The 27,520-nt window shown below is 40.6% G+C and overlaps 1 protein-coding gene across 1 annotated transcript in view; it reads right to left on the minus strand.

Annotated features, from left to right (window-relative positions):
* Positions 1 to 27,298, minus strand: part of LOC142390903 (low-density lipoprotein receptor-related protein 1-like) — an 85,096-nt gene extending 57,798 nt beyond the window's left edge. Inside the window, exons 1-3 of the mRNA XM_075476766.1 lie at positions 26,656 to 27,298; positions 15,030 to 15,170; positions 2,142 to 2,279 (exon numbers count right to left, since the gene is read on the minus strand). Of these exons, the coding sequence (XP_075332881.1) occupies positions 2,142 to 2,279; positions 15,030 to 15,170; positions 26,656 to 26,731 (355 nt within the window). The 5' untranslated portion in view covers positions 26,732 to 27,298. The remainder of the gene's footprint in view (positions 1 to 2,141; positions 2,280 to 15,029; positions 15,171 to 26,655) is intronic.
* Positions 27,299 to 27,520: the final 222 nt, after the last annotated feature.

Below are 27,520 nucleotides of genomic sequence, written 5' to 3' on the forward strand. Positions count from 1 at the left end.
TTATAAGATAGGAAGAGCAAAAAAAAAAAATTTATAAAGACTGACAGTAAAAGAGGATCTTATCAAGCAAGACAACTCTTGCAACTGAAGCAGTTTAGGTTAAGACTCAATGGTGAATGAGGATGATAATGTGGTCTTTGTACAGGCAGATTCTCAAACCACAGCCAGTTACATATGAAATGCATATAATGCAAATGAAAGTTTATGCAAAAAAACTGCATCGAGCCAGTAAAATAATCAAGGTTACCCGTGACATATCAATGAAACAAATGATGACATTTTCTTTTTTTTTTTTATTCTTAGGGATGCAGAAATAAGGTTGTACTGCTAATTCCTGACTGATATAATCTTTTTTTTTTCTTTACAAAAACAGTGGCCCATAGTAACACAAAAGAGAAATTATTTATATAAATAAACAAAAAAAATGTATAACGCAGCATTACCTTTTAAGGGCTTTGACATTATTGTGACATTATTTGACCAGATCGGCAGCATTAACCTAATCATCACTGCAACCCCGGCATCCACCTGTGCCTGCTGTTATCATTCCTATAAAGAACGCATCTTAAATCGCAAGCTTCACCACACACTGTGAAAAATGGAAACATTTTTCCAGTCAAATCAAATTCATGCTCAGCCTACTATGCTACACTCCCCTCTCTAACCACTCTTGTCAACAACTTTGGCAGAATTACTTCGGCACACTGACTGACAAAGTGTGCTTTCAGACATCAGTGGCCAGGTATACCTGCACAACCCAGCAGTTTGTACAAGCAAACACAAGGATGCTTGTGAAACGGTGCCCCGAAAAAAGGTCGGCTCACAAACAGCAATGCCAAACGTTCTGGACACACTGGTCGTGTGTTTGTAAGTGGTGTAATGGGTGTGTTTGGGTTTATGTGCAAGTATGCGCCCGTGTGAGTGCATCTTTGTGTGCACATGACAGCGCTTGCAGGCACTAACAGACACGTGAACATTTAAGGGTGTTTTTTAAGTGCTAGTGTGTGCTGACCACTGCCCCTTACTGGAAACAGCTGGACCCTGTGTCCTCGGGGACAGGCAGTGCATGTTGCGACTTGATGACTTCATCATTGTGTTGCGTAAGCAGATTGTCTGGCAGTGATGACCACTGTGCAACAACCGTTGCAAACACTCTTTATTAGACCCATAGCAGTTCTCCACTCCTGGTCTAAACTAAATAAACATTAATTTTTGACTAATTCACTTCCATTTTTTATTTATTTTTTTATTTCTTTAACTAGAGACTCAACCTTATATGGCTCATTGATAGACTCATTTATACAAAGGACGGGCCGATAAGAACACTCTTTTCTGTGGGAATGCTGTAATCAGGAGAGGACAAATAAAAAGTGGAGACGCTTTGGGTTTGGTTTCAGATTAAACAGAGGAGATAAGCCAATCCAAGATTACAGCCATTGTTTGACAACTTGGCAGACTTACTCTTCTTTTAGGACTTAGGTCCACTTCATGGTGAGAGAAAAATATTCTGTTAAAGACAGAGACAGTCACAGGGCAGCGTACAGCAGACATTTAAAGCACACGTGTCCCAGATGTGAGATGATGCAGCTCCAAACCAGGCAGCACTTCAGACAGCTAAAACTGTGGGCTGCCGGGCTGAATACTGAGGCAATACCCTGAAGGCAGCCAACGTTCACTCTTTTGTCAGCTGCAACAAAGAAGCTACAGACCCGATATTTTCCATCTTTCATTCTTGTGCGGTCTCTAATTAATACTAGGAGATTTGAGGCGATTCTTCCGCAGCTGCTTCTGGTTTGAATACTCATTAATCTAGCAGGGACCGGGGAAACATCTTCGTGGCTGAGCTGATAGATAAATTAATGACTTTTTTCAGAAAGAGATATTCCATTCTAATTTCACAAGCCAGAGCAGACCAGCTCATTAAACAGCCAAATGGAGGATATTATTTGATAGAGATTATAGTTCATGGTAGAAAAAGAGGGAGATTGTCCTTTTCTTTACATCTACAGGTGGCAGGTAAATTCTGGACAACAATAAAGAGCAACAGACTCAGATTGACAGAGATAGAGAAAACATCAACGCTATCTGTATCCGGAGTGTGTTTTTGTCAAAAAAGTCATTTCGGGTTCTTTTTCTTTTACCTCTGCAGTGAGGCCCTTCGTCCCAGCCATCAGAACAATCAGGGACTCCATCACACATTTTGCTCAAATGGAAGCACACGTCGGGATCCAGACACCCATGTTGATTGACAGGACACTGGTTCGCCCTGTTGTGCGGGCCTGAAAAAACAAGCAAAACATTTGTAAGGAAACAAAACAGTACAAAGCAGAGCCAAATGTCAACAAACAACTACGCAAGGCAATAAAAGAAGACTCAGAATATTGAAAAAAAAAATGCATTTGTAATTAGAATTTGTACATTTTAGACTAAATACTTAAGAGTGTGGATGGAAGCTTTGCTGTGGACCCTTTAGCCTATGGGTGGTTTCACAAAATGAGCTCAGTCGAGATCAAGAGAGGAAAACATCCCAAAGAGCAGAACGATTCGAGTTTGATATTTTTAATGTAAATTTTATTACAACCTTGATTTCATCAAGTGGTCTCTTTGAGATAAAGATCGTGTACTCAAACAGAGCTGTGAACTGAAGAGGAAACAAAATAAGGATGAGATATACTCAAAGAACGTTTCTTTTGTTGCGCTGTCCTCTGCCCTTTTTCTCAGAGCCTGTTGAGCCTGTTTTTTTTTTTTATCTCCAATGCGTTAAACACCGAGGATTTGAAAAAAAAAACAACAATCTGCATACATCCATCGAATGTCATTTTCATACAACGCCTAAAAATATGTTGTTTTTAAAACTGTGGAACAAGGGAACAAAAAGATTTCTGACACAGAACAGACTTTTTGACACATTGGGAACTAAATGTTTCCTGCTTGTTGACATTGAGACAAATATCATGCATTCATTCAACAAATGTGCACACTTGCAACCGCCGCTTGCACCTTTAATGCTGTGAAATTTCAAAAAGAGCACTAGTAAACGGGCTGCACTTGGGATCATCTTGCAGACTGAGTGTATTGAACACCAATAAGAGATTTTTTTTTATTTTTTGCAACATCAAATCAGAGTATGAAGGAAATGCAGTCTCTTTACTTCGCTCCCTCCCACTCTTTCTCTCTCCTCTCAGCCCACGCTGCAGAGCAAACAGTTTGCCTTGGCTGTTTTTCTTCTTTTCTTCTCCCTGGTCCTCCTCCTCTCTCTCCCTTTTTTCACCCCCCTTTCTAACATCTGCTGACCCATTTTAGAAAAATACTCGAAGCAGAGAAAATAAAGTTCACCTCCTTCACAGGAAATGATCTGTAGAGTTCTGTGGGTTATGTGCGGAGCTAGAAAAAGGTTTTGAAAAGCTGGTGTCTGATGCAGGTTTGCTCAGGCTGCAAATATTCAAATACCTCTCATACATACAAAGACTACAGTCTGGGAATAATATGCAGCTAAAGAAGCCAAAATACAGTTTGAATATATAGGGCCGACATGCTATTATTTGACTTTTAAGTCTTCTAAGAATACTTTGAGGAATAAAAAAAATATTAGTTTGAATAGTTTAAGTAGGAGTTTAAAGAAAAGTGAGAATATATCTACAGAAACAACCCACAATGATACTGCCAAACAGTGTAGATATTCATAAAAACTTACATGAGGGAGAAAGGAACATATGCCTGCGTGTCAATAAACCTTACGGAAAACCACAAGCATTCCCTCTGAGTTTTCTCTATCCATTCAAGAGATTAGTAACCACACACTGAACATAGAATTTAACTCAGTTAAAACAAGTTCCTTAAAGTGACATAAGCATCCATAATGATCCCACCACAGCAGCCTGTGCGGAAAATGTGCCACATTGGAACAGAGAATTAGCTTCTAATACATCTGGCTTATGGAGAGGGAGAGTAGCTTTCCCATCTGGAGGATGCTAGCATATTAGCAGCCCTCCTACAGCCTGAGCCTCTAAGCCAGCCTGATTTACATTCAATAAGTTGCCAGCATGGGGATTTCTGCATAAACTGCAGTACCAAGAATAAACTACCGTGTTCACTGGAAATGAAAACCCTGCCAAGGATTTAGCATCTGTCAACAGTTTTCACGGAACTATAAAATAGACCAATCATGTCATGAAAGTCATTTAAAGGAAAAGCCACTGTAGAAGTTTGCGTCTTTCCAACCAAGCATTGAGTAAGCCTTTTTGAACGAAATATGATGTGATGAGAACTGAATGTTTTGGTGGTGCATTCTTGTTACAATCAACTAAGAATCCCGTTCCCACTCCCACTAGTGTCTAAAACATCAAAGAGACCAAGAATATCAAGCTGACATTTCCACAACGAGCTCTGCTACAACACATGTTACAATATTGCTACATGCCAGGCTGCAAGCGGAGCAACTTTCTGGAAACCAAATGCAACAAATAACAAATACAGCACTGCACATAAGCCACGGAGAACAAGATGAGTACCGCAACAGAACAATACTATCCATCCATCTGTCCATTTTCCATACCCGCTTAATCCAATTTATTTGCCGGGGGGGGCGGCGGGCTGGAGCCTATCCCAGCTGTCATTGGGCGAGAGGCACGGTACACCCTGGATGGGTCACCAGTCCATCACAGGGCCGCACAGAGACACACGAGACACACAACCACGCAATACCTTGACAGCTAAATAGAAAGGAAAATATTAAGGAATAAACAGGTTTTTACAAGTGAAAATGGAGACAGACCCTGCATTCCCTGCTCATGTGGGGGACATCGTTGACAGTGTATTGCAATAATAACCCCTTATACTAGCAGCAGCCATTTTCTGAGTCATCTTCTGTGAAAGCAGAATTTCTTCCTCCTTCCTCTTATGTTCACACTCATACATACACACAACATACATTCAAGTCTAACGGCTAACCTCGAAGGAGCATCCTAGTATGCATTTTGGTGGATATTTGGGTTAGAATATGCTCTTTTTTCAGATCATTTTACATATTATGCAGACATCTTTGCTGTGATTGGAGTTCTTTCTGTAAAACAAAACAAAGTGGGCCTAGCACCGAGTCCTTCTACTCTATTTCAACTAAATCCACAGGTTCCTGGTTAAACTTGAATACCCCAACATAAGCAACACTGTGTACACTGTGTACACTACAAGTTTATTTGGAGAGATTCCACTCTGGATTGGAGGACCCTGTACCGATACAGTGACACTGTGACCAACAAAGTGCTTTCAGTGACAAATTCCATGTCCTGTAATGTTGGAAATGTTTTTTTATCTTAAATTCCATTTTCTCGTCACACTAATAGCTAGTGCTTTTGAAACAGATTATGTGGTCTCCCTCTCTTTCTTTATCTAACTGCTTCCCTCAGATGGTTGTGATTTAGTGTCGTCTCCAATGAATTGCAAAGCAGTTATAGCAAGATGTACGTGAAATATTCTAACAGCTGGAGTCCAGAACTGCATTCTTGTCACAAACAGGGGGCGGGGGGATTCTCCCACAAGTGTGGATCACTATTTTGTTCTGATCGACAAAATCATTAGTCTAGTAAATGTTATTAATATAGCACAATTAACATAACTGAGGTTAATCAAAGCACTGCATTCACATTGATATCCCTTCATACTGAAAAATTCCTAAAGCAAATGGCTGTATAATTGGGATATTCGTATTGACCTGATCTGGAGACGAAAACAGGAAATTAAATAACTGGGATTCTTTTTAGTTTTAAGAGGGTATACTTTTCAAAGTTGCGGTTCTAAAAGGTTGGCTGATAGAAAGTTGGGACTTGTGAGTCAAGGGCCCTTTTCACATAGCCTTTAACCTCTCATATGGGGCTTATTTTAAGTTTATAGTTTATTAAGAGGCAGAGAAACAAGCTTTTAGTGGACAGCTTCAAGTCTTCCAGAGAACCCTCAGGTTTTGGAAAGGCTTTCTAAACTAAACCTTTGGTGATGAAGGGTTTAAAGCTGCCGTCGGCAGGTTTTCAAAATTCCGAGTCTAAAGTCGGAAAATTCGAACTGATACAACTTTCAGGTCCCTCCCCCTCTGTGGACGAGGTTGTGCACGTGAGTTCGCACACAAGCTGGGGGCAGACTCACGCTCAGCATGGAAGACGTGGTTGGTGACTGTTCTGCTCAGATAATAGATAAATAATAAACCTAAGGTGATTGGTTAAAAACAGCCGGGAGCGCTCGATTTTTGCAAGCACGATTACAGGCTTTAGAGGGAGCTACAGAATTCGGGATTTTTCCTAAACAGCCTATTTAATATTCTACTTCCAGAATCCCATGACAGTTCAAGCTAATATGACTAAAAAAAAGTTGCAGACGGCAGCTTTAACAGAAAATCTAATGCACCTTACAGTTTAGCTGTAGTGCCTTGCTGTTTTTCTCACATTAATGCAGAACATTTTGATGCTCTCATCACACTTTTTAAATTAAAGGTGAATCTTTGCTATCAACTTATCAAAAGAAAAGGAAAAAAGCCACAGTTCAAGCCACGCATCTTTGCGCAATACAAAATATAAGATTGATCTCATCTCATTTTTAATCATTTAATTTTACTGATGACACAGAAAGTTGTTAAAACTCACTTTTGTGGTCCAGTCAGAACCAGCCATCACAAACATGATAATGATATCCTGACCTGAACAGAACTATATGCAGAACTATAGTCTGTTATAATCCCAGAGCCACTTAGTAGGAACAGGAAGTAAAAAACACACTGATGGTGTGATTTGATGGTGTTACTACTCAGCGGGCCCAGAAGGTTCTTTCACAAAAAGAACAGCAAAGCACAGCAAAGGCACTTGAGTCCTGTCTTGAATGAGCAATGTGAAATTAAAGGAGTCTTGGGGTCAGGGACTATTCAAACTTTATAAACTATCGAGCTTAATGCACAACTTATGGTCAGCTGTACAGAAAATCATATTACACCAAATGGTCTGCGGAGTGACATATGACAGTGCAAAAACAACATTACACAATATTTCCCCTGAGCGCGGTGTCACAGCTTCAGGTGATGGATCCCTTCCTGTGTCACCTTCAAATATAGAGTGCAGTCAGGCCTTGCACATGGTGAGTTCCAGAAAGTCTGTCTAATGGACACCAGGCATCAGAAGTTGGCGACAGCTTAAAAGACAGCCTCTCCTTATGTGTGCTTCCCTCCAACACCTCAAGTTCTGGATCCGACCATCCCCCACCCTTCAGTTCCTGTAGTTATGTAATGACCTTAAATTTAGAGCCCCTGTCGATCTTTTGTCCCGAGTATAAAAGCCTGCGTTTCTTCCTGCTCTTCGCTTCCAAGGCAGCCCCTGAGTGACTCTCATTAAGTCTGCTGTCAGCTCAAATTAATATGTTGTGCCGGGTGACAGGCAGGCCTGTCCACCAACAGACTCTCTCCACTCTGGAATCACACTTTCCAGCAGACTGCGCAACAAGCACACGGCAGTGCCAAATCTCCAATAAAAGACGGCACACAGTGTGCTCACTGGTAGAAGACTAGTGTGTTAGTTTTCTGCTCGACAATAGACAACAAACAACCTTATAAACAATGATCGTACAATCAATGAAAATTGAAAAAAAAAAATAAATAAATAAATAAAAATAGATTCTGACAATGCCAAAGTGATAAACCAGAAAAAAAACATGTCTTGGGTGTCAAACAAACCAGTGCAGGCATAAGAATTGGCTGCGAAAAAAGTCTTTCGGTTTTTCCTGTAGAGAAAGAAATGATGGCACATTTCAAAGCCTCCTGTAGCAATAATAGCTTTCTCTGCTGTCAAATAAGTGCATTCAAGAGGTCCATCACTCTACCATAAAAGAAATAAACACAATCTGTTTCACACTATCATCCAAAGAAAGGTTCATTTGGCAATTTCAAGCAAAAACATGTTTTTCACACATGTAACACAGACTTTGACTGCCAATTGATTTCAACTATAGCCACAAGAAATGAAACAGTTCTATAGACCATTTCAGATTTTTCCTTGTTTATAACGTTTATCCCAGATAAACACTATTCGACTAATCCACAGTTTTAACAAACTGCAAATACTTTACAGCCACCTTTCAGGTTGGAGAGGAGTACTATTTATAACTGAATTCTATCTGCAAAAGAGCAAACTAAAGCAAATAAATCTGTGTGACCGAATGTCTGAACATTCAGTCTATTAAATGCGTTCCCACGGTCTAATATAAAACGGTATTCAGCTTTTAACCAAAATCAAACTTGTAAAATCAAAGGGAGCACAATAAATAAGTCACCTCTGCAGGCAGAAAGGAAGACTCAAGATGAGGTATAAGGAAGAGGGACACAAGGTGCTTGAGTCCCGCTTGTCTGTGTGTGAGAGAAGAAGACAAAGCAACACAGGGAAGAAAGAAAGATGGAGAGAAGGAGACAGGGTGTGGAGGAGACAGAGGAGAAGGGGAAGTGGTGCCTGCATGGCGTGAGAAAGCACTGTGTTCGCGGCCTGTTGATAGGCTGGTGAGGCTGAGGAAGGCTCAGGGCCAGAGACCAGAGGGATTTACGGGGCTTTGCTCCTTCCTCTGTCGAAGCAGTGTGTGAGCCACTGCTACTACAGACCCTCTTGCCCCTGCCTGGTGCCCCCTGCAACTATTGCTACATGACTGATTGCAGACTATGAAAAAGACCCCGCCACCACCTGCATTACTGTAAAAGGCGCTGTCTATAGAAAGAGGATCAGTCAAAAAGTCATTTCCATTTTCCTCCTCAGTCTAAATGCTAATCGGGCCATTTTCTCCTTTACAAAGACATTTCTGTAGATTTGCCTCCATCCCATCTCACCAGCTCAGCAGTCAGTTCCATTTGGTTGTCTTGGAGAGGCTGCTGAGGCATGACTGTCAGACAGGGCAGGAAAAAAAAGACCAAGTTGGCAACTGTCCAGAGGGGCCTCAAGGGCAAGCGATGGACAGATAGCCGTGTTGTGAGGACCACGGCCGCCTGCAGCTGCATGGACATGATAACTCAATCTTCCCATCTGACCTCCTTACCAGCTGAGCTCCAGCACATGGCATGGACCGACATGGGCCAGCGTGTTTCGGCCAAGGAATATGTTATAACTACAAGAGTATCACGCCACCACTATTGCTGACAAACTCTTTGATAGAGTTAGTAAAATGTTTGAAAAAAATCCCCCCCCCCAACAAAAAAATGTCAATCTTAAAACATGAACATGCAATAATTAAGACTGTGTGGCTGGTCTTAAAGGTCAAGATTTGGCTATGGTTGCATTAAGCATCTTAAGTCACTCCAAGCCAGGGTCCCTAAGTTTCATTATGAAACTGCATTCCAAGGAATATCCCCTCAAAATTACTTTCTAGCATCAACATTGAAAACAAATCAATGTGTGTATGTCTATGTATGTGCAACCTATTTTTGGCAGTGGAGACAACTTACATAACCACTTGACAGCATGAGTACAGGGAGTAGCTTGTTATTTACAAGGGTTAACTACTTTCAGATATCAGTGGATTTTCTGTCCCTGAATGGATGCTGAGAACACTGCCAGTGGAAAGAAAGAGAGCGTATTTGCATGACTGAGATACATCCAACCCTCTGCTTTGCAGTCTGTATGTGGACATTTTAATGCTAAAATCGGGGCTAAAAAGTTCAACAAAGAAATTAGAATTAGGCGCAGACAATTGTTGCATAAGGTTTTTGATGTTGAAAGGGATTCCTGCGTGGCAAGCCCCACTCAAGATGGAGAAAGTGCTTACATGCAAGGCTCATTTTAACATCTGTTCCCATTTGCTGGCTCAACAACAATGAATGTGGTTCATGCAAGAATCATAATTGCACACAGACTTGATGGACAAACAGAAGGAGTTTGTACTTTACACAGCGACTGCTCCAAGAGACAGGTATGAAATTAAATCAAAGTTGTGACACAGCAATGTCCTGTAAAAAAAAAAAAAACAGTCACCTTGTGTTTTGCTTTTATCAGAACGGTGAAATGGGATGGATGTGCAAAAAAACAAAAGTCAGTTCAAAACTTGGTCAGATTAAAACAATAATTCATTTTTTCTAGTGTCATAGTAACGTGCTTAGTGTGATAAAACAAAGCAGGCATAATGTGTGTTCTTCTTGAAGACAGTGTGGTAGGATCTTTGTATAGCATGGGTTAATACCTATGCAAGCTAACTTTACCCTTTTCTCAAAATACCAAAACGGCATAAGAACAGTAGTCCTGCAAAGAGACCCATTGATGATGGTGCACATAGTGTGGTATAAATTCCAAACCAGGAGAGTACAGTCTGTCACTTCCTGGGCCTTAAACTTGTATATTATTGAGGAAAAATGGCTCATCTGAACCTACCATGATGAGTCATGGGAAGTGGGTGCAGTCCCTCAGAGAGCATGACGGAGTCACAACTGCAGAGGGGAATTTGTAGATGCAAGTTGCTGGTGGCTATTTGAGTGTGTAGAGTGGGCAAAGAGACTTTTGGCAATCTGGTCACCAATCTGACAAAACCCAAATACTTAATTTAAGTTAACAACTCGTGCCGATCCATGTGTAAAAACCCCAAATCACACCTGAACCACAGATAAATATGCCACATACAGTCCCCTCCAAAAGTATTGCAACAGCAAGGCAAATTCCCTTGTTTTTTGTTGTTCACTGAAGACATTTGGGTTTAAGATTAAATGATGAGTATGAGACAAGAGTTCAGAATGTCAGCTTTTATTTCCTGGTATTTACATCTAGATGCGTTAAACAACTTAGGATATATCACCATTTGTATTACACCACAGCATGTTTAGGTGAGCAAAAGTAAAGGAACAAATAATCTTAAAGTAAATAACATTTAATATTTGGTGGCATAACCCTTGATTGCAATAACTGCCTCAAGCCTGCGACCCATCGACATCACCAAACTGTTGCATTCTTCCTTTGTGATGCTATTCCAGGCTTTCACCGTAGCTTCTTTCAGTTCTTGTTTGTTTCGGGGGGTTTCCCCCTTCAGTCTCCTCTTCAGGAGGTGAAATGCATGCTCTATCGGGTTAAGGTCAGGTGATTGACTTGGCCAGTCTAAAACCTTCCAGTTTTTCCCCCTGATGAAGTCCTTTGTTTTATTGGCAGTGTGCTTTGGGTCATTGTCCTACTGCATGATAAAATTCCTCCCGATTAGTTTGGATGCATTTCTCCATAAATTGGCAGACAAAATGTTTCTGTACACTTCGGAATTCATTCTGCTGCTACCATCATCAGTTACATCATCAATAAATATTAATGAGCCTGTTCCAGAACCGGCCATGCATGCCCAAGCCATGACATTACCTCCACCATGCTTCAGGATCATAAGCAGTTCCTTTCTTTCTCCACACTTTGGCCTTTCCATCACTTTGGTAGAGATCAATCTTGGTCTCATCAGTCCATAAGATTGTGTTCCAGAACTTTTGCGGCTCATCTCTGTACTTCTTTGAAAATTTCAATCTGGCCTTCCGATTCTTACTGCTGATGAGTGGTGTGCATCTTGTGGTATGGCCTCTATATTTCTGCTCTCGGATACTTCTTCGAACAGTGGATTGTGATACCTTCACCCCTGCACTGTGGAGGTCGTTGGTGATGTCACTTACTGATGTTTTGGGGTTTTTCTTTACAGCTCTCACAATATTTCTGTCATCAACTACTGTTGTTTTCCTTAGCCAACCTGTTCGACGTCTGTTGCTCAGTACACCAGTAGTTTCTTTCTTTTTCAGGACATTCCAAATTGTTGTGCTTGCTATGCCCAATGTTTGTCCAATGGCTCTGATTGATTTTCCTTCTTTTCTCAGCTTCAAAATGGCTTGCTTTTCTCCCATAGACAGCTCTCTGGTCTTCATGTTGGTTTATCCTCTTTAACAAGAAATTCAGTCTTTATAGGTTTAAACATGCAGAGCTATTTAATGTTTGAATAATCAACCTTAAAGGCAACACCTGGTCAACAAGAAACACCTGTCAGTCACATGTTCCAATAGTTTTGCTCACTTGAAAAATGTGTGGGTTCAAACAAAGGGTGGTATGTCCTGAGTTGTTTAACGCATCTAGATGTAAATACCAGGAAATAAAAGCTGACATTCTGAACTCTTGTCTCACACTCATCTTTTGATCTTAAACCCAAATGTCTTCAGTGAACAACAAAAACAAGGGAATTTGCCTTGCTGTTCCAATACTTTTGGAGGGGACTGTACAATCAGGCCCACAGGCTAAAGATGCTTACATATTACATTGACAAATCAGCCTCCCATGAGATGCGGTGTAACAACCCAGCTACTGGGGTGCAAGTCTGTCTTTACCTCCTCAACATAATTACAGCCTCAGTGAATTGTTTGGAAACGACAGGCAATTAGACGCCAGACAGTATGGTACTGCGGAGGACACTTACTTCTAGAATGGCACTAGTGGTGCAGATCAAAGATCCCCACCAGACGAAGGCACACACTGACAACACCCGCCACATTGAAAGCAAAGGAATTCATGATCATCATAAACAAAACAGGTGGCGTCTACGAAACAACAGAACTGGAGATTTAGCGAAATTAGCTTGTTATTCTTCCATAACACTCGAGCTTGAGGGAGTACGGAATACTACAAGCAGATGCTTAATTGCACTCTTCGAAAGCACAAGTTTTTCAAATGATGTACAATTTTCAACCAAAAGAAAGCTCCATATAGACAGGCAGCACTGCCTGCAGTGTCATAGTCTTTGATTAACAGGATGGACACACTGTGGATACATCCCACATTAGGACAGGTTTGCGAAAAAGCAGCCAGTGGTAAAGGGAAACAAGAACAGAGGAGAGGGAGAAAGGAAAAGAGTAGGAACGTTTATTTTTGTCTTGCAATATCTGTGCATAACCTATTTTTTTCCCTCAACTACATCTGTAGATGGTAATTAAGTTGAACTGGAAATAATGTTGTAATTACAGTAGCAGGCACCACTCCATTTCCCATCAGCATTAAGGCACAGAATTAGACTGCAGGTCGGGGACATGTTGAGACAAAAAGCCAATGGAATAGAGGAATTATCTCTATCAGGACGATGTGATTGCCATAAACACAATTGTGAATGTATATGCATTTGTAAACTTTGAAGATGTTGAGGTGAGATCTTAAACCTTCGAAAGTAGAAACACTGCATCAAACCGAAACCTTTTCAGCATATGCCGATATCACTCTTGAATCATTACTTTTATATGTGAGAGCAACCTTGTTACTGTCACAGCATGCAGGTCGGATTGCCTCGCATGATGCTTTCCACAAGTGAAGTAACTTGGCCAATGACCTGCAAATTGTTTCACTCCATGAATGGAAAAAACAGCATAAAGGAAAAAAAGAGACTTTCCCATTCCTGAGTTATAAGAGGATGTTGAATAACCTCCAGAGTATAACTGTACTCAAAACTCTCCTGTCGCCTTTTATGCTGGCCCAGGTGCATTTTACTGGCTTTATCTGCAGCCCTCCATTCTAAACACTACTCAAATTTAACAGATGGATCAACTTAACGACTATGGATAAAATCACAGTCTGGCTGCCTTTATTGTGATACTTAAAAGGCGCCTGGCCTTTCGCTCCGCTTATTAGACTGCAAACGCATGACGCGCTGTACAAAGAGAAAGTGAATTCATAGCACAAACGGATATTTATTTTGAAAGCAACATGAAAACTCGGATGGAGAAGAAGTGGCTTAACTTTTAAGTAAAATGACAGGTAGCACCCTTGGGAAATGGGTAATTGAGCAGAACATATCTTGATGTTCTGGTGAAACACAGCTCTACATTTTTCTCTGCAGCGGATGAATCGCACCATTGTCTGTGTCACTAAATTACATAAGTGCTATGGAAAACTCACTCACTTCAATTGCTTAGCCTAAAAGGGCACAAATTGAATGACCACAGCTTGCTTGAATGAATTAGGTGTGGGATGCTTAATAAAATCGCTCAAATTCTGTGACTGCCTGTGATTGGTGTTATTCATACAACTAAACCGATTAACTTCTTCCCTTCTTAACAAAAAAAAAAAAAAAAAAAGGGGGCTGAATTTCCATTACACATGGTAAGGAAAGAGCTTGGTACTTTGTGATAAATTCTTTTCTTTTTTTTATAAAATCTGCGCGAATAAAATAGATCTTTGAGAAGATTAGAACAATAGATGGGGGAATATTTTTTTGTTCAGCTTCACAATCAAAAAAGTATCTGGCAGATTATTGTCAGACCATAACATTTAAATGAGATACCTAATACACTTAAAAATAAGGATTTAACCTAACCACATAATGACAACTTTCTCCCTTTCAATACAGTGACCACAGAAACATGATACCCTCAACTATCTCAGATATTTTTTTTATAATCCAAAATCCCATGTGTTAATACTTGACTGTGTTTTACCCACAATAACAAGTCCCTTAATGTTGGGTGTCAGCTGTTTGTCCTTGCGTGCCAGGCTATGGTGAGAGTGCTTGTGGCATGACAGATGCAAGGTGTGGCACAACACAGACAATCAAAATCACCATTTGTGCCTGCGTATGAACGGCGGGAAGGCTTTTACCAGGGAGAGTTTATTGGACCGAGAAGTTGACAGATGTGAGCGACTGGGACAAGCCTCTCAGGGACTGTGCAGAGTCCAAACAAGAACAGACACATCCCTGAAGATCCAGACTAAATACAGCTGCTTAATAAAAGGCATAATTCAGCAGAGCAGCTTTCTTTGTAGATAGGGCAAAACTTGCATCCTTACTCTGGCCCAAATCAAACTGTATGCTGTTGTCTCTTCAAAGCCATTTAAAGGCTTTGTAGTATCATCTGCAGAGACAACCCTGTGACAAAACGACGTGTAATAAAAATGCCAATTATGTAAAAAAGGTTCATCATTGACTGAGTAACGGTGATAATGATTCACATCACCCCGATCGGCTGGAAAAGACAGTAACAGCTGATGAGACAAGCCTGTTTCGAGAGTTTTAGCAGCCATTTATGTGAGCATACTTACAGATATCTGGTGATTCGTCTGAACCATCAGGACAGTCCTTCTCCCCATCGCAGCGCCAACCTTTGGAAATACAGGTCACCTGGTCTTTACACACAAACTGCTTAGGGTTGCAAGTCTTGGGTGGACCATTAGGTTTGGGAGCTGAAAAAGAAAGCAGATAAGAAGCTAGTAACATACCTTCAAGCAAATGTGTCTGAAACTTCTTCTGAAAAAATTCAAAATTTAAAAAAAATCCCTAATGTATATCTTAATTGCGTTCTGTATAGCCAATCTAAGGACCTTTAGCGTCAACAGAATTTTCTAAAATGTGTTACTTAATTATTTTTTGTGTCAAAGCAGAATCTACTAAGATCTAAAATTTCAAGCAGCACGGCTCTCGTAACTCGGCAGGGCAAAGCAACATGTGAAGCTCCACGTAAGTTTACAATGACGGTTTTGTATTAAAAAGGACTCACAGGCACACTTAATTAAAAAAAAAAAAATCCTCTACAGGTTTACAACCAACAGTGGTGCCTTATAGTTCACGGTTTGTTTGTCGTTTCCCCCTCTTTTTAAAGGACATCTTTTTTTTTTTTTTTTTCCACTAATCTCAAGATGTTTTTCCAATTCACACCACAGAGGCTCTTTCATGTTTCAAAGCTAAGACATAACTGGGCATTCAATCTCCATCTAATCCATAGGAAACTGGAGTGCATGGTAGTTCTGGGCAGCAAGTCAACACAGATTGTTGAGGTGTACCACAGGCTAGCAGCGCTACAGCGTTGCTCATGACTCCTCAAATGTTCGACAGTGCTAACATGTTTGAACTTTCAAAAACCTCGGTCAAATAGAGCTCTACCCTCACAGCATGGCATCAGTCTGTCAGCACCGAATCTGTCCTATGGTCCCCTCCCAGACACAAACTGTTTTCTATTAAGTATGATGAGGGCTGAATATGCGAGTTTTATGCTGCTTTTGAGTAACAAATTGCAGCTACAAACTTGCAGACAACATTTACTTCAATACATCGCTTTCAATTTGTCATAAGTCTGAACTGCCGCAGTCACATTAACAGAGACAAGTACTGTAGGGTAAGGTCTTAATTTGGAATTTGACCTGTGCATCAATTGCATCATTGAATAAAATACAGAGTTGTGCAAACGTTTCTGCTATGTGGAGTTCCTCAGTATCATCAGCTGTAAAGTATAAGATTTGCTGAAAAAAAAAAAAAAAAAAGCAACCTGAGCCAAAATTTAAAAAAATAAAATAATAATAATATAAAAATAAATAAATAAATAAAAAAGGGGAGAAATAAAACTCAATTTAAACTAAATGTTCGCCACTACGTTTCGCGTCAGGCTGCAACTACGACGTCCCTTTTCAGAACATACAGCACAATGTACAAAGATAACCATTAAATAAGCAAACCCATGTGAGGTGAAAACAGTGTTTTTTGGGGGATAACAAGTTTGCTCTAAAAAAAATAATGTAATTCTCACCAAAATCACAGCAAGTTTAAACATGTAGATGGGCAGTATTTTCAGAGGATTTTTTTCCCATCCCCAATATGTCTCATGCAACCACACAGACTTACTGTTGAGCTAACATGAACTGTTGAGCCTAAATGACCTGTCGTAGTGAGTAAACTCAGCCTCTGTATGGACTTCTGTATGGCATCATATATCATTAAACGTACTGTCCAATCTCGTGCAAATGGCAAATATTGCGTGGGCACATTTTATCTCTACATCAGTTAAAGATGTCTGAAAGAAGGCACTGATATATAAACACGACCTACATCTGAAAGGCAGAATGCTGTGGCTTTAACAGACTGTTGAAGGCATGAATTATGTATCTTATGTCTTAAAAGAGTATTTGACTCAAATTGTATCAAAACAGTAAGACTGTCTGGCCTACCTAAAATGGTATCAAGCAGAGGAAATAGTTTTTGGTTTAACTTGGTTGTTTTTGTCCAAGATTTTTCCCTCTACCCCTATTCAGCAGTGCAGGAGAACTAATCATCCCGCTTAAAAAAAAAAAAAAAAAAAAAAAGAAGGAAAAAAAAATCTGTCACAAGACCTTTTTTTTTTTATTATTATTATTATTTTGAAAAAAACTCACTGGAATGACAACTGGTAAGAGCAAGATGTCCTTTCATTTTTTCAAAACTTTCAGTGTACTCAAATAGTTTAGTTTTCATATCTTTCTTTTTAACAGACCCCAAATGGAGCAAACTGTTTAAACACTGTGCCATACATAAAAAAAGTACACTTTCTAAATCATTACTGGCATGAACAATTAAATTCTATCTAAATGCAGAGGAATTAACATATGTTGCTCAAAATATGTAGAAGGGAAATGTTTTTGTTCAACTCTGTGGTCAAAAATATTGTCCGCAATGAAGACAAAACTTAAGACCACAAAAGCCCTTCTGCTATCAGAAGTTATTGTTACAGTACTGTATACAGCACTACTCCTGGGAAGGACAGCACTGAAGGACTCATTGTGATTCTCTGCAGGAGCTGAGCTTTCACTCGCCCTGGATGACTTCCCCTCCCTATGTGCTTGGCAGGCAGGGGGGTGTTTTGGGTGGGTGGCGGAGGGGTGCACCGCAAGAGGGCTGGGATGTGACTGAAATCACAAGAGAGCATGAAGCTAGTGTGTCATTGCGATCACATTCCTTTAGGCTGTCAAGCTATATGTGTTCTTACTTTATGTGATAGTGAAGTGTGTGCGGGAGTCAAACAGTAAGATGGTCACCTTTGTTTTGCAGATAAAATTAGAGAATAAAGGCTTGCCGAGATCAAATCACAAAAAAAACCATCACATGAACAACTTTTTGATACTTGCGAAGGTTAAAAAGAAAAATAAAGTTTTCAAATTTAGGGCTACACCCTATATATTAGTCTCTATTTTGCACAAGCTCACACAAAAGGTTCACAGCACTAACTAAGTGATGCAAGAGAATGAGATTTCAACTCGTCTTTGAAACACATTCACAAGGAAGATATTAGGTGTCATAAAGCTGTGATGAAGTAGGAGAGCTGTATAAGAATGAACAGACAGACGTAAGAATGTTTAAATGGCACGAGAATAAGACAAATTATTGTGTTAGCATGCCAAAAGCAGGACTTATAAACATGCATATAAAAATGTTAGTGTAACCAAGAGCATATGAAATCGAGCTTCCTAAGACTGGTCTTACACACCCACATAATGCAGCTCGGAGTCTCATAACCCTACCTGAATATATGCTAGTTTAGACTCAAATGCTCCAGTTCCAACTTTGACATCTTCTTGTAAAGACAGTAAAGCACATGACTGTATTACACCCCCATTCTCGATAAAGGCGCCTTCACTCATAAATGTTTCTGTTTCTTTTGATCAGATGGCTAAAAATGTCCGACGTTGTGACTTAAAGGCAGCCTATCAAGACAACGTGTTAACTCGCCATCACTTGAAGCCGTTCAGATCGGCTCAGATAAAATCCTGATTATATAACCGTTATATCATCAAATAAACCAAGTAGCTTACAGTGCAGTGAATTCAGCTATACTTGCACGTATGATGATCTCCCACATAGAAGGTTGGAAGGGGCAGAGTGTATTGAACGTTTACTCAGAGTCCACAACATTGTGGTGTTGCATATTGAGTCAATGACTTGTTACAAGGACAGTGGTCCAGTTAAATGGCCCAGCTGAGCTGTATCGGTTGCTTGACTCAGTGAAAATGCAGCCACCCAACTCTCTTTGAAAGAAAGGCAGAGAGGCTCGCTATGGCCTGATGCCAATTTATTAGTTTGGTTTTCCTTTCGGCTCACCAAGGTCCTAATGAATGGAGGTAAATATGCAGGATTTGCCTTTGCTTTATATGTTGCCATCTAATCTCCCTAAAAAAACAAAACCGGGTGCGCTTACAGGGCCCTGAGCTGAAATGAGTTAAGAGTCTTGAAGCCTTTGCTATGTAAAAGCATTCCTTTCGACTCTTGGGTCTCTGTGTGAAGCAGCTGGGCTGAACCAGTTGTTCCTTATGAGCAGGCATAAAACTGGAAATAAAACATTGTGGGTTCTAATTATATCATCGCTTTACACACCAGCATGAAATGACCACAGAGGGGAGAACCTTTGAGCCTAATTGGAGGTTGTGGCTGAGGAGAGGGTTGGAGACTGGGGGGGGGCTGACAGCCCTCCCCTTCAGCAGTCCTCTTTCAAAGCCCACTTGAAATATCTCAAACAGAGATGTGAATTGTTAATTCAGCTTGCAAAGGCAACATTTTTCCACAGCTACTGCCAAAATGCTGACAAATTTAGGGGGTTCAAAATCCTATTGGGATCTTACATTTGAGTCCATTTTACTGACAAAAGGGAATGACAAAGTTATTTAGTTACTTTTTTAGTCTATAAAGATTGACCAGACAGCAAACACTAGTGCCATTGATGCAAGGTACATAATTCTCCTTACATGATCTCATATATGCCCAGGAAGTAGAGTTCCCCCCCAAATAATGTCATTCCAACTCAAGCATTTCCTGCCACAGCTGAATGGCAACTTGATCACACTACTGTGGGTAGATATAAGGAATCCCAGAGTGCTAGTGTCCTCAATGCAGAAATCAAGAACCTGAGAAAGGCAACCATAGTGTCCACAATGGAGGGTATCTATAAGAGTGCTATGAATCTACTTGTAGGAAGCGAACATTCACAGCCCAAAGGGGGGGGGGGGGGGGTTCAGAATTTATTCAATAGAAATAAAATGTGACTTTCACTTCTTTATGTTGGGTTGTTTTTTTTAACCAAGCTATCTTGAGTGGATCATATTCAGTGAAACTAAGTCTGGATTTTGTTTCAGCCAAAATTACAAATAACAGATTGCTAATCTGCTTTCTTTCCCCAAGAAAAACAGTGAGGTAATGTGCTGTGCCCTTTTTACTTTGCAAAAACATGGCTTAGGGATTTTTTAGAGTTTATCAAGAAATGAAACTTACATGGAATGAGTACCAGGAAGTGCAAGCATTTCTATTAGAGAAGCTAAACTGACGTATAGGCTACAATGTTGTCATTAAAAGACTTACCGAACAAATGTTTAAATCCAGGGTTGTCATACCCAAAATGCAATAAATCCCTGAGTTACTTCCTGGTATGTGGATGCCCCGACTCCAGTTGTCCGACTTAGTTTGACTTTCAGCATACTGCCAGCCGTATGGAGCACACACTGTCTAAACAGTGCACGATGAATTGCCTCCAAGCACTATGCATGGCAAAAAGCATTAAACACAAGCGAATGAGCAAATGCATAAATGTACACAAAGCCTAAGTCTTATAGAAACATCCCTCCCAAGAGCCTGATAAAGTAGATAAAAAGCCATCCCTTCATTGAGAAGAGGCAGTGTCACAAAAAGGTTGAGAGAAACTCTTTGGGATGGAACAGAATGGGGCGGTGAGCAAATTGTGTTGTGGCACCAATTTAGCAGCCAAATGATGGAGGCCTCAAGACGACACCACCACCAGCTGGGACGCAATACTGACCCATTTCTCCACCTCCACCCCCCCCCCACACCGGTCTGTCTTCCTGAATGTGGCCATCCGACTCCACAGATCAGCTCCAGATCCGCGCTGCACATTCCAGCACTTTCTAATTGGTTTCATGTGTGTTGCTTTGCTTCAAAAAGACAATCTGTTACAGAAGAATGGCAACATTTTCAAGAAAACAAACAGCTTTGCTTTTGAATCCAAGGGAAAAGTACTTGCTGCTCGTTTCTATTTACTAAAAGACTGCCAGGGAGCGTATGTACAAAGTGTGAGAGAGGGCTTGCTTCATGATTTAAAAGTATTGTTTTTGGCTCCAGCATGTGCTGTAACATAGACTCATCATTCTGATTGTAACATCCTTAGACAGAAAACACCAGACTGTAACGTTCACCGGAGAGTTTGATGTATGAAATGTACTTTTGTTACACAAGCCCGCCCCTGAAACCAAGCACAGCCAATTATTTAACCCACCCAGTGCCCTTGCGGATCATTTTAAGGCTGAGGAGTGGAGCGTGGATTCTATTTAATGCCGTTGAGAGATAATGGTAAAAATGGGAATGTGAAATTATTTGAAAGAATAAATAAAAGGGACTTTGAGTCTACATAGTCTGACTTGGGGCAATGAGAGTGTTATGACATGGGACTGTTTCTCATCACCCATCACCTCCACCCTTCCTGGTGCTCCAATGTGGGACTCAGGTTTTCGAGGGAGGTACAAGATTGAAAAATGCAGTCTTACTAGAGTGTGTGTGTCTAGGCCCCTGAAGTGAACTGTTTTAGTTGAGTAGATTTTGAAAAGAAGAATCCATGCATTTAACATACTTAAACAAAACATGGAACACAATAATGTGAATGAAGACAGAGAGACATCGTTATTAATCTAAAGAAAAATATCTTAACCTCATTTACAACACTGGAGCCTAAGAGGATAGAAGTGTGGGATATCATCATTTGTAGGGGGGGAAAAAAGTGGGATTAATTGCATCTAATTCAAGGACTTTCAATGACCATTGCTGGAAACCACCGACGCAACATTCTTGAATGCCACACTGTGCAGTGCCCGAGCAGTGGAAACAATCTCTTAGCTTAGTGCAAGCTAGGCCACAGTCAAGAACTAAAGCACTAAAACCAGTTCAGAGTTCATGTAATATCCATGGGCTATTCAAGTTCTAAATTACATGTTCAAAGAGGTTGAACATGCATAAACGGCAGAGCACTGAGTTAGAGTTAGTGCCCACTCTCATGCCTGAAAGCTTAGTCTTTGTGACATCTCACAACAATAGGGTACAGCTTTGACCTCAGAGGTAACCTGATGAGGCCCTGCAGGATGTCACAGGCCAGAGCAGTAAAATGCAATGCAGTAAAAGACGCACAGAGTGAGTGTGATTGATGGACATAAAGATAAATGCAAATGGGTTCACGGTGCGCCAAAGGAGGGGTTCTTCTTTTACGCCAATCCTGTAGTCTCTGCATAGCACAGCTCTGTGCAACCACAGAGGAACCGTCAACCCAGATTCAGCTGTTATGAAAACAGAATATGGAAGCCACAAAATGAAGGCTGGGCCACAGAAACTGAAGCATTCACTGCAATTCAGACACTGAAAAATGTCCTCTGAAGCTCAAGGCAAAACAGTTCACTTTCTTCTTAAAGAAGATGACTTAAAAGGATGAAGGATGACTTTTTCCATGGATAGCAATGACTCCCTCATTAGAATCACTCCAAAGAAGGGAGGAACCCTATTGACCCAATGATTGCTGGGAATGACTTAAACAAAACACAAATGAGTTGACATCTGCTTTGCATAACAAATGGCCTTTGTTCAGATGTGAGATCATAAATCTTGACCGTGAAACAAAACTTTTCATAAATGTTTCTTTAGACCTTCTTAAAAAGCTGCTTATGTTGCAATGCCAGCATGGATGAGTTACCATGTCTATTGAGCAGCTGTTTCTAGTAATAACAGGGAAGGTCCTACAAATTACATAATTCACCTTTTAACCTCAACCTAATGTTAAAGCCAAAGACAACACTATGTCTTTACAGTAATGTCAACAACATGAGATGAAACAAGCCGTTTTGGACAGGAAAAGGAAAATTACTATTTTCAACCAAAAAAATGACGTAATGTATAATAAACAGTAATGCCCAATTCAAATCGAGCAGGGCTAGCAGTTTCTGAACGTTCTTTTACCTGCACTGTGTTCGTAACTGATGAAACAAAGATGTAAAAAATGATTTAAACATGCAAAATTATGACATTTGATTTTTATTTTAGTGCTCAAGATTCCTGTTTTTTTTTTGTTTTTTTTTAAAGAATTTGCCATGTCCTGGATATGTAGGTAAGCATCTCTGCCTCAGCACAGGCGCCATAGAAGTCTGCTGCATGTACAGTTACAACCCAATCCCAATGGGAGCAAGCCCTGTGACTTTGATTAAAGTAAACAGCTCTGACAATTTGCAGCAGCCCATGAAATCGAAACCATATCTCCATAGATCAGTCTCTCCCCTGACCAGGTGTGAAAGCAGCCAAGGGTCCTGAGATCAATTGATTCTCCAGTCAGGCACAAAGCCAGCAACCCCGCCAACATCATGTGCATGAGCTGGTAAAGCCGACAAACCTCCACACACAAAAGAGAACAGAGAAGTATCCAAAAGAAAAAAAAGGTCCGGTCAGGTTGAAGCATCAAGTGATGAGTTCACCACCATAAAGGCAGCATTTTCACAGCTGTGCCAGATGTAAAGCAGAGACATAACTTCATCATATTTCGATTTGACAGGAACAGGAAGCTGAAATGCACAGTGGACCAGATTTATTATCTGGTAGAAAAAGAAGAAGAAGAAGAAGAAGAAGAAGAAAAAAAAAGGGAAAAAGTGCTGAATTTACACAAGCCCACACTTCCTATTTTGGTAAAGAAATCCAACCTTTCCTTTTATGATATTAAGCTCTAAACGCCATAAATATTGATGTAGCGCACAGAAAATACCAATTACAGATCATCCCTACAGTCAACAAATAAGTGTTGTTTCACGCCCGCAATACGTTGGCAACTGCGCTGAAGACATTCACGTCGATCTGGTTTTAACTTTTAGTCACTGTTGATGCAATAAGAAGAGCAGGAAGTCGAGGGATAAAAACTGGATCCATTCTCACACTACAGTCAAGAAATCACCGTCTGCCATCATGAATGCTCAAATGTAAAACACCTGCACATAAGCTTCACACTAAATGTCCCACAGAAGCAACAGGATGTGCACCTGGCTATATTTGACCTCAAGTATTCTTTGCTTATGGTTCTTTGCGAGATGTTTTTTGAATGACAGGAAGTCATTTTGGGGGCCCATTCGTCCATTTGCAGTCGACAGCCTAAAGTGTGCAGAGTTACAATAATACATCCTTGGTGAATACCATTTTGAAAAGCTGAAGAGAAAAATACAAGATCTGATGAATTGTGTTGAATTTGTGTGAAGGACGCTGAATTTTTCCAGCAGATTTTTTTTTTCAGCGACAGATCTTGGGAAAAGGTCCCGTTAAAATGGGAAATCAACCAGGAGCCATTTTAATGAATTAGCGCTGAAACTAGCAGTAATTTTGTTACCAATAAAGTTGGACAATATCATCCAATTTCATCACCATAGAATGTCAGTAAATTTAAAAACATTACATTTACTCGGATGGTGTTGCCTTGTAGATTAGGAATGTTGATATATACCTGTACTGACGATAAGTGTAACATTTAAAAAATTATATCATTACATATTGTCAATAATATACGTGATAATGATTTCTGCTTCAGTTCAAGAAAATATGTTATTATTGATTTTGGTTTTTTGGTATCATTTTGTACATATATTGTTACATAAGCTCCCATCTCATGCCTTGCAAGCAATCCACATTAAAGATGACTGGTACCCCCATTGTTTTCAACAGATACTGCAATAAGATCAATGTCACGACTTTTTTTTCAGCCACAATGTTCATATTGGGAAATTTAGATGTAGGCGCAACTTACTGTACAAATAGTTTATTTTTTGGCACAGAAAAAAAAAAAAGGAGTACAAAAGCATAACTTTAAACTTGTACTGTTGCTGATATGTTTCAGTTATCCACAGGGTGGTTAGTTCTGTTGTTGTCCAGTAGCCAATGACGTGCCATTTTCTCTGGCAAACATCCAGCGACACGAAGAAAAGCTTCAAGTCATCACAATTATTAAGCTTTTTTGTTTGTTTTTCAAAGTTTAGGCACCATTCAATGGTTTCTGAAATGAATCAGTGCTGTGACGACTGACCAAAGTAAAATAAGTTTGAGATTTTGGCTATTTAAATGGCGATTTTTGCTTCTTTTACATCTATTTTATGCGAACAAAGCCTGGGTAGATTTTAGGCCAACAGATGGAACAAACAGCAATTTGAATGGTTTTTTTAAGTTCTAAAAATGGTGATGCTACATAGTCCTTCTTTTTGATTCACTGCAGTTAGAGTACCCACAATGATCGTGGATTAGTCACAGCAGGTATTTTGTTGGACTACATCTTGTCACAACAGTGTAGAGCGCCAAAACCGATCAATAACAAAGGGATTTATGCAGTTATGGAGCTGTTCATTCTTAACTTAAGATAAACCAATTGGACTTGCGAATTGTATTCACCAACTTTTACCTTTTCAGATTCAAACTACTCCAAAGGGAGACTGTTAAATCAACTGTTCCTAATTATACTATTCAAATATGCCATGTTGCCGTCACCCACGACTCCTTGTGGAATAAACTTTGTGTCAACTTCAGAAGACTGATTCTTTGCCTCACCCCTTCCTCACCCTCAGCTCTTCGGCCATTGCCCTTTCAATCACATATAAATTGGATTAATGGTCTCCCTGTGTCCAGATGTTACATGCTGATGGAGGAGGGAGGAGCTTGAAAACTCATGTAACCTCAGCTATAGCTTTCTCTGTCAACACCCAAAACTTATGCAAGGTTCTCTAAAACAGAGCAGGCCTCTGAGCTTTTGTAAAGGAGTGATAAGTAGTGGCTGGAACTAAGCGCTGCCTCTTTGGAACCAAAAACATCAAAAATATTTATCCAAACAGGATTCAGCCAGGTCATGATGCGCCACTGGACATCAGCAGGACCTCATAACTCCTTAGCGTTTATGTAAAGCAACATTAGATACTTAATGTTGTATAGGCTATATGTAGAAAAGACGCAAAGAAATACGTCTCATCGTACTTTTAAAATAAAATAAAAGCAACCTGTTAGCTCAACAGGTCTGCAATTCATTGTCACGAGAGCAGTGGTGCATTTGATACCTCATAATTACCATCTGGGATTCAGGAGTACTGAGGAGCTCCCAGGACCTAAGAGGCTAAATGCACGACAATTCATTTCACTCTCTCAGACATGACCTGGCTGTCACTAATATGGTGTAATTCCCGGGTACCCACTAACGCTACATGTCGGGACATGCCGCGTCGCTAAGAGCAACCAGAAAACAGTTGTTTTCATATGCGTCAAGTAGCCGAAAACAAACATTAAAAAAAATCCCAATTCGAGCTGTGTGCCCGCAGGTTTGGATTTGGGGAGTGGAGCGTGGCGTTCCGATTTCTGTGGACAGAAACGCGGCAGGTTGGGTTGGATGTTTGCTATCAGCTGCAAGCCACACAGAAAATACACACAAAAATGATTGTTTTGTTTTTTTCCTGGGCGGCAGGGAGGGTCCTATGTAAAAGTGGAGGGGAAACACGTATTTCGCATCAGAAATTCTGTCGTTCAGGCAAGTACAGCGATCCCTCGCTACCTGCTGAATATTCCAGCGGTGAATAACCTCACTGTGTGTTGTCCTTACAGGGAGGCCCTTTCTGTCTGCTCAGACAGAAGCAGATAAGCGCAGATTTTAGGCCAAAACAAATCAAGACAGTCCCTATATGTGCACAATAGGTTCTCTGACAAAAGGCTTTCGGTCTCTCTCCATTTGAGGAGTCTGTTGTGTTATCATAAGGACAGTATATTTTCGATGTTGGCCACAACTCTTGGAACCAAAGGCCCGTGAACAGATGCTTTGCAAGGAAAAGTGCCCATGCTCTCTAGAAATTCACAATACGGGACTTAACACAACAGGCTTCTTACCCATGGTTATTGCATCATTAGGAGAAAGGATCTCCAAGCAGAGTATAAATCCCAAGTAGAACAATCTCATCGCCATCTCCTGAGCAATGCCCGATGGCACTGCTGTTAAAAATTAATAGATAAAAAAAGTTGGCTGGCTTTCTAAAACCAAAGCAGCCACAATCAGCCACCTCATTCGAACCCTCTCAGTGGTCCGGGGTGCGATTGTCCGTTCAGCTGCACCCGGAGTCCCGCACGGTGACCGCTTCAGACGGGCTTCTGCAATCAAAATAATATTAAAAAAAAAAAAAAGGAGAGCTGCTATAGCCCAACGAGGCTACAGGCAATGCAGCAGCACAGTCATGTATATTTCGAATTGATTATCGGCATCCAAACATGATGCACAGTGTGCCCTCTGTCGCTGTGCTCGTCGGGCTCTTTATTTCACCACACCATGCCACCGGAACCGTTCAGTTGGACAAAAGGAGCGCTGCAGCCGCCGCCTCCGTTCACTTCTTTCCTTGGCAAACTAAAAGAAGAAATTAAAAGGTACGACGCGTTTCTTCCGTTGGAGCGCCAGTATCTCCCTGCGCCTGTGGCTGCATGAGTGGATGGTCAGCCTCTCAAGCCCCAGCACTGTGAACGAGCCCGTGACGTCACGCTCAACTCCTCAAAAAAGGGCATTACTAAACGACAATCCCTGTCTGCGCATGCCCGAAAACACCTCCTTTTCTCCCTTTTTATGGGCTTTTTCCTGAACCATGGAGGTGGGATCATAATATATACATGGGTGGGATAGAGAGGAGGGTAGCTGCAACTGGCTTTCGGAGAGAAGCCATTTTGGCTCCAGTTTTCTACAGAGTGCAGTCTTTTTTACTTGCGACAA

Source organism: Odontesthes bonariensis, chromosome 10 (assembly GCF_027942865.1).
Source record: "Odontesthes bonariensis isolate fOdoBon6 chromosome 10, fOdoBon6.hap1, whole genome shotgun sequence".
NCBI classification, from domain to species: Eukaryota; Metazoa; Chordata; class Actinopteri; order Atheriniformes; family Atherinopsidae; genus Odontesthes; species Odontesthes bonariensis.